General features: G+C 48.9%; 1 protein-coding gene across 2 annotated transcripts in view; it reads left to right on the forward strand.

Annotated features, from left to right (window-relative positions):
* Positions 1-12,714, forward strand: part of ADARB2 (adenosine deaminase RNA specific B2 (inactive)) — a gene marked incomplete at both ends in the record, with an annotated part of 448,147 nt that overhangs the window by 411,325 nt on the left and 24,108 nt on the right. For both annotated transcript variants that reach the window (XM_084254372.1, XM_084254373.1), the window contains 2 exons: positions 2,489-2,640; positions 9,473-9,641. In XM_084254372.1, coding sequence (XP_084110498.1) covers positions 2,489-2,640; positions 9,473-9,641 — 321 coding nt within the window. The remainder of the gene's footprint in view (positions 1-2,488; positions 2,641-9,472; positions 9,642-12,714) is intronic.

The raw sequence follows: 12,714 nt of genomic DNA on the forward strand, positions 1-12,714 counted from the left end.
AGAAGTAGCTAGCGCAAGCTCTCCTCACAGCCAGAGTGTCAGCTCCCTGGAATTGGGGAGACCATACAGAAAGGGAAGTAGCTACTACAACACCCATGTCCACATGTAGTCAGCTCCCAGGCAGGCAGGTTCTCAACTCATTCTGAACACCAAAGACCAGTAAGGGGGAATCAGCCAGCCGAGCTCAAAGTCACCCCTGCGCAGGGCAGTCCCCCAGTCTGGCTTCAACTGTGCATTCCCTGTGAGTCTAATTCCAGAACAATTCATATTTTAAAAAGGGAGAGAGGAAAGGAAGATGGTAGAAAATCTTGCTCTCTCCAGGGGTGTTATCTGAAGGAGTGAGGGTTATCTGACATACACAAGGCAGATGAGAGGGGCTTGGTCACAGTGTTATCACCTGGACCACAGCCACCTTCTCCCTGGGAACTTGCACTTCAGCCCTGGAGAGTGCTGATGATAGCCACACATTCTCTCAATCAAATGGTTCCCATCATTCAGAATGTCCAACCGCTGGCTGCCTCTGACCACAGAAAGACCTGGAGAACCAAGTACCTCCATGTGCCCTTGTGAGTGTCCTGTTCTGGAGTTTCTCAGCCAAGAAACTTCCTACAGATGCAGATTTCTGCAAGATGATGGGGTTTTCTCCAAATACCAGGCGGCGGGGAAGCCTGAAGTTTGGTTCTCTCCCTAGACTTTGTTCCCTCCCATCCTGCCCCATCCTGGGGTCTCAATCCCCCAGGATAAATCCCAGACCCCACAACCGGTCCCCAGCAGGCACCTCTGAGCATATCAGAAGCCAGATCAGGCTCAGCCCCCAGTCCTCTTCTGTATGGGTTCCATTTCCCAGGCCACCTTATCCCCAGGAAGGTGACAGCAGGGTTAGTGGCTTTGAGATGTCATCTTTTTTACTTCCTTCAACAAGGGTTTTCTGAAGGCTTTTGAGGCCCTGAGAAATGTGTGGGGTGTTGGAACATCCATGTTCTTGACAGCCTGTTCTGGCGGCTGGCTGTCACCAGAAAGCTCTTCCTGTAGCACACTCAGCGGCAGCAGACTGACAGGTGGAAGTGTGAGCGCCACACGCCCAGACACACCTGCACCCAGCTGCTCACTCTTGGGTTCATCTTCCCATTGTCCTTTTGTTCCCGGAAGCAGTGCTCCCCAAATCCACTGTAATGGGATCTTGGGGGCTTCGTTGGGTGACTGGTTTGTGCCATTGGCAGGTACAATGGCCACACAGAAGGAGGGAGACCAGAGGACACCTAGAAAACTCTCATAAAAATGATGCCTTAATATACTCAGTTAATTTTCATCTGAGCCCCTGAGCTGCTCACAGCAGCTGCCCCCCACCCCCACCAGCTCCAGGGCTGCCAAGAATGCAACCAGAGCTGAATACCGGGAACAAGAGCTCTCAAAATATGGGGGAGGGTCTTTCCTAAATATCCAACTGCTCAATCCCAAGCATTCCAAATGCCCTGGACTCTTGTTTGTGACCCAAAGGCGCTGAGTTGGCTGTGTCTGGACACCATGCTGCTCACTCGAGGTGCCAAAGACAAGGACACTGGCCTGCAGAAAGCGGCCAGGAGCACCAGACTCTATGGGACATCCAGAACTGGGGGTGTTTTGTGGAGAGGGGGCCCCGAGGATGTGCCCCCAGTGGGTGAGGGGAGGAGGGGGGAGCAGAGAGGAGGACTGGCAGCAGAAGGAGCAATGGTGCAGAAGCAGAAAGGCTGGCAGGACGCCTCAGGGCTTCCTGGAGAGAAAATGTCTGTTCAGCTGCCTGTGTGCTCTTGGGACCCAGCAAAACAGAATCCATCAGCACTGGGGCAGAACGTGTGGAAACAGCAGAGGCAGGAAGTAGGCAGCCAGGAGTAGTAAGAATGGGCCTGGGTGCCTGGCAGCCATGTCGGTTCTATGCCAGGGGGACACAGATGGGTCTCCCAATTGGAGTTTAAAGACTGGGGAGGTTTCCAAGGTCAGGGACCTGTACCCTTTAAAACATCTGGTGGTGGGGGTGGAGGGACATGTTTAGTCCAGGCACTCCCTTTGGTCATGGCTGGGTGCAGAACAGCAGGCCCATGCACATAGATTCCTTGCTGGCTGGCAGCCAAGCACTGCCCCGTTTCAAGGCCCATTTCTCCTTTTAATACAGAAATGGGTCGCCCGCTGGGGCCATGTAAAACCCTGAAGTGTGCTGTGAACCACAGGGCTACAGTTTATAAATACCTGAGCACAGGTGAGTAGCAACTGCACAACTAGTTTGGTAAAATGACTCCCTAAAATGTCAAGTTAGGAAGGAATGAGAGGGTAGAGTTCCTGCTGCTCATCTTTGCTTTGATGTGCTGGTTCTGGAAGTTTTCTTGCAAGAAGAAAATATAATGGAGTGGATGAAGAGGGAAAAAATTGAGGCTCAATGACACAAAACAATACAAATTGGAATGTTTCTGGTTTGGTTAGTAATAAATAACCTGGGCCCTCTTTCTGACCCTAGCAAGCGAAGAGAAGACTCAGAGCGCTCCATATTTGTGCGGCTAAAAGAGGGAGGCTACAGGCTGAGAGAGAACGTCCTGTTCCACCTCTACGTGAGCACGTCCCCCTGCGGAGACGCCAGGCTCAACTCACCCTACGAGATCACAACAGACCGTAAGAGACCGCATTTCTGCCTTTTGTAAACAGCACGCTCTCTGTGCGCCTCTACCCCGGGGCTCAGACGCTGCATGTGGGTTGTGTCTGCAATTACGTGCATGATCCTACCTCTAATAGCTTAGTCTGCAATGCCCAGATCCTTGGAAGCACAATGGCTTGAGCCTAAAATTAGCTATTAAGAGCCACACTCTCTACTTCATTTCATAAGTCACAACCCCTTCAGCCCAAAAAAGGTTAGCGTGAAGGACAGGAGACGAGAATTAGTGGCATGGGAAAAGTCCAGGCTGGACTTGCTGGCCTTTGCTTGCCAACTGTGGGGCAAATAAAATAGCGGCAGGTGTTATCCGGCTCCCCCTGTCAACTTGCAAAGTGCCATGATGTACCCCTTGGTAGGCACTAGCAGAAAGCTTGTGGGCCCTTTACCTCTGTGTTCTCCTGTCCCGAGAGAGACGGCCCTGCCGATTCCAGGAGTCAGGGTACACTCTGGAGGCATGGTGGTCTCTCCTCTGTGCAGATCTGAGGTGTTCTCCCTGCTAGAAGGATAGTATTGAGGCTACTCCATAGCCATAAAGCCAGTCCATACATACACTTGTGTCTACACCACAAGCACCCTTAATAGAAGCAGCAGGAGGCATGTGTTCTGACATAGGAAAGAAATTAAATATGTGGATTTGATGAGGCATCTGGTCCTGGCAGAGATGTTGAAGCATCCAGGACTGATTCTTGTGCTCAGAAGAAAGCTACAGTAGAAACATAACAGATGAGACAAGTTATTAAAGATTTATTTTTGGCCTCCTGATGTTCCCAGCTACGGAAGGCTACATTTGTGTTCTAATTGCCAAAGGAAGGAGCAATAAGCATTTTCTGAATGCCTGCAGGGTTCCAGGCTGTGGTGAGTCCCTCCACCCAAGATAACGAAGGTTCAGGGAAAATAGCTTTGCTTTAATCTTCCATGTATTTAACCTATTTTTCTAATAATTAGATTGGAGGCTGGTTCCGAAAAATAAATTCTCCTTTCTGCCAACTTTCTTGTTGCCATTCCTTTCCCCTTTGGAGAATGGTTAGCTGGAATCCTCCATAATGAGAGTTTAAGCAACGTTTTCATTACTGTCTCAGTCAGCCCAGACTTCAATAACAGAACAACACAAATTGGCACTTAAACAAGAGACATGTTCCTCTCATAGTTCTAGAAGCTCGTGTGCAAGATCAAGGCACCGGCGGGTGTCTAGTGGAGACCTGCTTCCCGGTTCATAGATGGGTCATCTCGCTGTGTCCTCCCACCCCGACAAGGAGCAAGGCAGCCCTCTGGGTGTCCTTTCTAAGGGCCTGAATCCCATGACAGGGGCTCCACCCTCAGGACCTCGCCCATCCAAAGGCCCCACCTCCTAGAACCATCACCTTGACGGTCAGATTTCAACATACATATTTGGGGGACACAGACATTCAGTCCATGACGACACCACATGGAAAGTAGATGAGAACATCAGGTTGAATTGAGAACTAAGAAAAGGGGCCCACTGAGTATGAAAGGAGCTACTCAGGAGGTGGGGTGATTGAGTGAATCCTAGACATGACCCCACCCCCTAGGACACCAACTATGGGCACTGCAAGCATTCCTTTATAGTCATGTCAGCTCAGAAAAAGCAAGCAAGGAAAAAAAACAAGATGAAGTGGATTCATTTTTCTTGGAGCTATTCATCAAGATGACCTCCACGATAGCAGATCCCTACACAACAGTGAAGTTCAGCCCACTAGACCACTATTTGGAGTCTCTGTTTCACTCTCTCTCAAAAGGAAAAATGAAAAATGATGTAAAAAAATGCATAAAATTTAAAAAATAAATAAATAAATAAAAATAAAAATAAAAGGTTTGACCTTTTTATGAAGACCCAGCTCAGGAACCTCAGACTCTGGAAGGAAAATGGAAAGTTTGCAGAATATTTGGGAACTGCCCTAATATAACCAACTTGCTCCCAAGGGAGTAGGGACGGCTGAGCAGGGACTGCAAAACCCATCTCACTGGAGATCCAAGATCCCTCTACGAGGCCATTCTAGCTCCTTGGGCTCCCGCCTCTATACCCCGGCACCTACTGCAGCCTCCCTGTCCTTGATTCCAACTTGGCAAAGCCAGTGGTTAGAAATACAAACCAATACTTCTAAGCCGCACTCTGGGGTTCACTTTCAGACACAGATGTGTTTTATTTCCTGGTGTTTTTAAGATGGAGCAGGTGCTGGAAGGAGAAAAAAATAAAGCATTTCCCTCACATTTTTGTTGGAGATGCACCAGGCAAAAATGAGCCACTGGTCCAGAGTTGTTTGAGGCGCCTCTCACTGCGCTTCACTCCCAGGACCAAAGAGGGGGCTTCTTGGTCTTTTGCCCTGTGGCCAATATCCCTCACCCTTACTCACTTAGAAAGGGCAGGACAACCCAAACCCCACCCTCTTCTGCTCAGAAGGACCTCTCAGAGAGACTTCTAAGAACCCCCTGTTCTCCAAGGAAGCCCAGGAGTCAGTTCATCTTAGAGAGAATTGGCCAAGCACCCTCTTTAAAAGAGGAAGGGCAGCCCCGCATGGCCCAGTCATTTCTCACCTCCCTCTTCATCTTGAAAGAGGGCTAGGACCGAAGAAAGTTGATGGTGACAAGCCCTGCAGGAAGTGGGGGGCTATTCCAAAGGTCAGCATGGTCAACGGTGACAAGCTAGTCCTGTGAAAACCCAGCCTCACTGTCTCACTGTCTCACTGCCTCACTGCCTCACTGCCTCACTGCCTTACTGCTGATGGTGGTGCTTCTATATGGAGCCTAGCACACAATCCCTGGGGGACATAACACCCACCCCCAAGGGCATGCCAGCCTAAGGGGCAGGGGAACATCCTCCGTATAGCCACAGTGCAGACTGCAGAGCATAGACATGGCAAGTTCTGAGGAGCTGGTGGAGACCCAAGGAAGGTCCAGCCAGGGACACGCAGCTTATGGGGTTCATCTCCTGCTATCCCCCACCCCAAACCACCTCTGCCATCACCTTCATTGTCATCACCTTCATTATCATCACCTTCATTATCATCTTCAATTGGTACCATCACCTTCATTATCATCCTCAATTGGTCTGCAAGGAGCCCTTGGGTGCTTCTCCAGTCTCCTGCAGCTGAGCCTAGAGCCTCCTCTCTCCCCTTCCCCTTTCTCTCCCTCTCTCCCATACATCACCACAGACACACATATAAATGCGTAAGAGCATAGGTACATGCATGCACAAATACACGTGTGTGCGGAATGATGTGTGCACACGCATCACACACCTATGACATGACTGAGTCTAAGAAAATCTGAACACAGATGTGCCAACTATGCCCCCTTCCTTTAAATAATGAAGGCTTGGAGGCAGAGCACAGTAAGAAAGCTCTGTTGACAGTTTTAAACCACCGTCAAAGTGTCACTCATAAGGTCAAGCCCAGAGCACTGGCTTGGGATTTCTGAGTGGAAGCTCTTGGCTTACCTCACAGGGACTCTGCCTCCGCTGTTATCACTGCTCTAACCACCCATGAGTTAGATCCCTGAGCCCAAGTTCCCCAGGCCAGGCTCCAGGACTCTGAACCTAAGCAACAACACAACATCTGTGTTGGAAACCAGCACCACCTCCCCAGATGAATGTGGCTCGAGAAACTCCAAATTCCCCAGGTTTGTTATTCCCTTAAAATCATTCACCTGGATAGATCGTAATTCTTCCCCAAATAGTCTGAAAATGGAATCGATACCAATTGTTGTGATGCATTTGGAAGAGTCATCGCCTGTGAGTAGGTTTGTGTTTGATTTGGTTACTTACAAACCAGGCTAGTCTATCAGGACCACCAGAGAGTTTCTGTAAGATTTCAGTGCATTTGTAGGGCGGGAGCAAGGATGTCCACTTTGTAAACTTCCCTGTGATTCTGAGGAGCTGCATTTGAGCCACTGAATCAAAGTCTCCTAAGTTGTCTCCCACCCAGATTGGACAGTTATCTCCTTTCCCACCCAGGGGAAAGGTCTACAGGCCAAGGAGGTTTTGGTAGGCTCTCAGGAAGTGGGTCAGGCAGACACGGTAGGCAGGCAGACAGGCAAGGTTCTTACCTAACATGGGACTGAGTTTTCACTTTGAGAGAAAGGTCACTCCAACCACAAGCTCTGCAGGTGCAAGTCTTTGCTCTTATGGACTCAGGTCTACTCTGTTGGAGGAGGCCAGACCCAAGGTTTGACTCCATTTCCTGGTGCTCTGGGAGACCCAAGGCTGTTCTGATAAGAACTGAAAGGGAGGAGAAAATAATCAGACCCAGGCACTTTCAGCTACTGAGCAGCCTCTGTCCTCTTTCTAACACACCAACAACCATAAAGCAGTTTTCTCCTCGGCATGTTATTTAAATAACCTGGTAAATTTGGTTCTTACTACCATTTTCTGAGAATTCAACAACTTAAATACCCCAATCTATCATATTTTACAAGGGCATGCTAAATCCCTCATATGTTCTAAGCCAATTCCATGCATTGTATATTAGGGCAATTCAAGAGATTGGGCTAAAATACTGTAAGAAGTTAGAGAATCTAAAATATACTTCACTTCCAGAAATCCCTGTTTTCAGATTCCCCTGGTTAGTTTCAGAAGCAGGCAATAGATGATGACATTTGTGCATTGTAGGATCAGTGAATACAATGGCTTCACAATTTGTCACCATCACTATCACTGTCTCCATCAATAGACAAAGGACACCCCAAGATCACATGGCAAATGTTGTCTAAGTTATTATCACAATCAATATTAGATCACTTCATTGGCACACCTTCTTCTGGTGTGAGAATTACAAGTTTATTTAGTGTTGAAAATTGTCTTCCTTTCCTATACTTTTTTTCTATTTCTGGCTTTCTTTCTGTCCCCTATACCATTGCAGCAACTTAGTGTCCCTTCTTAGATCTTTGTTCCTTGGGTGGATGTCTTCAATTGCCACTTTACTTCATCTCCTTTGGAGTTTCTTCTAAAAGTAAAATATTCACTTCAACAATTTTCTAAAGCATATCACCACTCTCACTTTATTCTAACATCAATCTCCAAAGGTAAAGGTTTTAGACAAATAAACATTATAATGAAGGGTCTGATGACTTAGAATATCAGAATTAGATTAGGTATTCTTATGAATTAGGAGTATGTATGTACACATGGCAGGCAGGACTCTAACATCTCACACCCCCACTGTCTCGGGCACACAGTAAATCCACTACAGACTATTTATGTTTACTCCCCTGCAGTTTCTGGTTGGATTGACATTTTGTTCTGCTTGAAGTGGCATCTTCAACTCCCTCCTGCCTCCTACAATTAGGCAAAAAAAGAACTGGAGGGAACAGGTTCTACAAGATCATGGACACTCAGACCCCCAGGACTGATAAAGCTCCTCAGGGGGTGTGCTAGAGAAGGCAGTCTGACACTTAACACTTCCAAAGATAAACACTTCTCAAGAGCAGCTCATGCACCTGGCTCTTCAGGAAAAATTAATATAGCTTGAAAACTTTGGGTTAACTCCTAAAAAAAATAAACTGTTCTTAATTCAAGACAGGACTCCCTGTTGTCATGGCATTAACAAGCTTTAAAGACTACTTCATGGAAAATTAGTTGTCCACAAGCAATGGTAAGAATTGAACAAGCCTTGCCACATAATAGGCCACTTTCAGTCTATAATGTAACATAACAGTGGGATAGTTCAGAGAATGATAAGGCTACTACAATTACCAGAAAGAAAGGGATAGCAAATACCATATCCCCTGAGAAAGTTTCCCCCAAATAGAAGAGTCAGGTTCCTAACCTTGTGGTAAGCCATAAACCCATAAGTATGTGGGCCCCTCTTCTCTTCTTGCCTGCCACTGATGCTGATGTGATGAAATCCCCACCTAGACAGTGTCAAAAGGCAGGTCAACCAAAAGTTCGCTCAAGTAACTTTGAGCTATATGAACTATTTTGTTATCCACTATCATCATCACCATCATCACTGCATCATCTTCATCATCTTTATCATTAACATTATCACCTCTTCATTGTCATCACCATCACCTCTAATACAGTCTTCATTATCAATATCTTCTTGTCACCTTGATCATTATCACCACCACTACCGTCATCACTACCACCGCTATCATCATCAGTGTCTTCCTCGTCACCATCATCCACTATCATCCTCATCACAATCACCATCATCACCATCATCTCTATCACCAACTTCACCATCATCACTACCATCATCATCACTATCACCACCATGAGTATCATCACCATCATCTGACACATCTCACAAGTTTACTTTTTTCAAGGAGGATAGCAGTCTTTTTTCCCAAGAGATGACATCTAGATACTAGAAATTCAGTTCTTAGTAACCAGGAGAAAATACACTGGAAATTACTTTTTGTTCTGTAAGACGAACTGTCCATAAATAAAGGATTCTGGGGCACAGTCATGCTCATCCTCAGACCTTTTGTCTACGCTACTTTGTGCTTTGGCAGCAGAATCCAGAGGTTGTGACAAAAACCAAAAACTGCCAGAGCCTCAGACTTGTCCTATCTGGCCCCGCGCAGCAAAGTGGCTAAGCCCAGGTCTGGAAGTGGCGTCCTGGGTGGATTACACCAGCTCCCCAATCATCGTTGAACACATTCCTCCCCACCCAGCACTGTTTCTGGAACCTGCTTTCCTTGATCCACTAATCATGACACCGAGACACTCTGTGAGATGTTTTTTGGGTGCACTAATCCCCCGACTAGAGGCTGGGAATCTCCATCTCTAGGTAGAGGATCCAGCCACCTCTCACACCACCTTTTCTTTCCTAGTGAACAGCAGCAAACATATCGTCAGGAAGTTCCGTGGGCACCTGCGCACGAAGATTGAGTCTGGGGAGGGGACAGTGCCCGTGCGGGGCCCCAGCGCGGTCCAGACCTGGGATGGTGTCCTGCTGGGCGAGCAGCTCGTCACCATGTCCTGCACGGACAAGATAGCCAGGTAACCTCCCTGCTTTTCCTCACTCGGTCAGTTATAGAGGGACCGGGTATGCGTCATCCAGGCAGGTGGGCCAGTACATGTTTAACCTGACGTGCTTGAGTACCCTGAGTCAGCCAAAGTTTCAAGCAGCCACTGCAAACACCCAGGCTCTTGGGTGTGGGCTCCAGTTGAGCCCAAGGTATGTCAGACCAGCTCACAGGATACGCTACCCTGTCCCCAAGCACCCCACTCTGAGGCCCCCACCAGCTTCCCCTGGCAGATACCACTGTCATCTCTCTCCAGGGTCCCTATATATCTCAGGCCTCTTTGCCCTCACCATGCACCCATGCCCCTATCAGGCTTCTATCACTTTGGAGGAAATGAATCCACCTTTGATGTCTCTAGGTGGAGGTCTTCCCCAGACACCATAAGACATTCTTCTTTTAAAAGGAGTTTTCAAAGGCCCCCATCTGAAAATTCTCTACATGGGGCCCTCAGCCCAGGGGCAGGGTGAAAGGGGAGCTGCTGGAGGGGCAGCCAGGTGGCCTGCAAAGTTGACTTCTATCAGGGAGGGACATACTTCGGAGAGGGGCCCTTTGCTCTCGACGGGTAGAAACTGCTGAGTGTGACAGCTGTAACACTCCCCAGAACACGTGCCTGTGCCCCCAAAATGTGCATCCTCACATACAGGGATACTTTGTGACTTGATTTTGGCAAGGGCAGGGGCACACTTCTGAATATAGGGGGGTGTGTCTTTGCCTGAGGAGTGTCACCTGCATCTGCACAGCCCACCACAGTCCTAATGTCACCCTGATGCTCAAGTGGTTGTGGAAAGTCAGTGCTAAGAGCCAATCAGAATGACTTCTGGACGCCTGGGTGAATGTGTTCATCTGTAATCTCTGAACAAAGTGAGAACAGTGGGTCCTATACAAATGTGCTCTCAGGGTCCCCACCCCCCTGGGTGTGATCTTACTGCCACCCTGAGACCCTCCACATGGCAGAAGGTGGCTGAAACAACGAGGGGTAGGGGAGAGAGAGAAGCCAGAGCAGTGTGAAGTGTGTCACCCACTTGGGGGGAGCTTTGGAGAAGGGGTGACCAGAGTGGTCTCCACAGTGTCCCTATAATGCCCCCACAGTGCCCCAAGTGCACTATACCAGTGTGGCTCCCAGCAGGAGGACCCCCAGCAGGAACCCCAGCCCCATCTGTCACTCAAACAGCACCCAAGCAGGATGCTTGGAGGGGCGGGAAAGGATGAGCAAGCTGAGGAGGGGGATGCCTCTGGAATGGGGAGGGTAGGGGCGGGGCGGGAGGCAGAGGGGCAGAGGAAGGCAGGGCTGCTGGGAGCCCCAGGCTGCATGGCAGGCTCTAGGGAGGGACTGGAAACCAGTCAGCAGCATGGCAGACCCTGAGGGACCCTCCCTCCCTGTTCTCAGGGCTCCAGGCTTCCCAGTTTAGAGGCCACATCAAACCTCAGCTCCTGAGAGGAAGATTCTGAATCCTCCTGGGAAATTACTGCATGGCCACGGGAGAGACAGGGCCCTCTTCTCCCCGGTCATGATTGCTCAGGCCCAGCAGAGGCAGGGAAGGGCTAATGACGATAAATCAAAGCGCTGATTTCTGCATCAAAGGGAACAGCCTGGAGTCGTCAAATAGCTCCTCTTTCAGGAGAAAATGTATTCCTCCTTTGTAATATTTTCATCTATTCATGAAGCAGGGAGGGGGAAAAGCAGCAATTTTCACTTTAGCTGAAATTCTCTTGGTGCCTTAAGATAGTATTGGGTTTCTAAATTAACTCTCTGGCTTGCTAGAAAAATGAAGTGAATTAATGCTACAGCATGGAAAGTCCATTGTCTTTGGGATCTTAAATGTCGATAGACAGAAAATGGAACACAGACTACAAAACCCTTATTACGTTTGCTGCTATCAGGTCTGTCGAGGGCAGTGCAGCTGCTCAAAAAAGTCAGTCTTGTGTTTTTTAATAAAATTTACTTGAAAAACAAAAGTCTACATTGCACCCACTCCAGGGCCATGAGCAGGGGGCTCAAGCTGGAAATGGAGGTCCCTCCCTTCACTTAGTTCTGCTCCCCAAGTTGGGATGAGACCAGGGCACAGCAGGGTGTGGAGGGGCCCTGAGCTTCCTCAGCCAACTAACCCCATCCCCCTGGGCCATTCCACCTTGCCACGTCTTTCTTTTTTTTTAATATTTATTTATTTATGCATACAAGAGCTGGGGTACAGGCCAGAGTGTGTGAGGTAAAAGGACTCACCACAGACAGAGTGGGGAGAAGAACAGGCAGACAGACTGAAACACTGCTGAGGGGAGCAGCAGGCGAGACAGGGGAGGTCTGCTGCGCCATGTGGGTTGCTCCCTGGTCAGGGATCAAACTCGTGCTGCAGAGGCTACAGATTGCTTCATAGTGTGGTGCTTAACCCCTTGTGCCACTGGGGAGGCCTTTGCCATGTCTTTCTTTGCTGTTGTTTGCTCTTCCCCATTGTTTCCTCTTCCCCACACTTCCTCTCTCTGTCTCTCTGCCTCTGTTTCTCTGTCTCTCCCTTTACCTGTCTTTACCTCTCTTTGTCTCTATCTCTGTGTCTCTCTGATTCTGTCTCCCCCCTCTCTGTATCTCTGTCTCTGTCTCCCTGTCTCCCTTGATCTCTCTTTCTCTGTCTCTGTGCTCCCATGCCATCTTTCCCCCACACATGCCTCCCACTCACTCTGCCTCCTCTCACTCTCCAAGCTGGTGCCTACGGGCTTCTGAATGTCCTCCACTCGCCAGGAAATTCCCCAGGTCACCCCCTGACCCCCAGCTCCTTCCCTGACTGAAATCTCAGGAACTCCACTTGCCCAGCTCTGTTTGCTTCTGCTAAGTCTGACCTTCAGCGCATCCCCCTGTCACTGGGTGCAGGTATCCCTCCCCAGACACATGGGACACATGGAGCTCTTAGGAGGTGACATCTGTGGTAGTGATGACAAGGATGGAAGGGAGCAATGAAACCGGCTGTGCCACCAGTCTGGGTCAGGAGAAGCTGGCGTCCTGCAGCGTCCTCTAGTGTGGACATGTTTTTGAACCCCCACACTCAAGCCCAAACACT

The sequence above is a fragment of the Talpa europaea genome (assembly GCF_964194135.1).
Source record: "Talpa europaea genome assembly, chromosome: 14".
Classification (NCBI taxonomy): domain Eukaryota; kingdom Metazoa; phylum Chordata; class Mammalia; order Eulipotyphla; family Talpidae; genus Talpa; species Talpa europaea.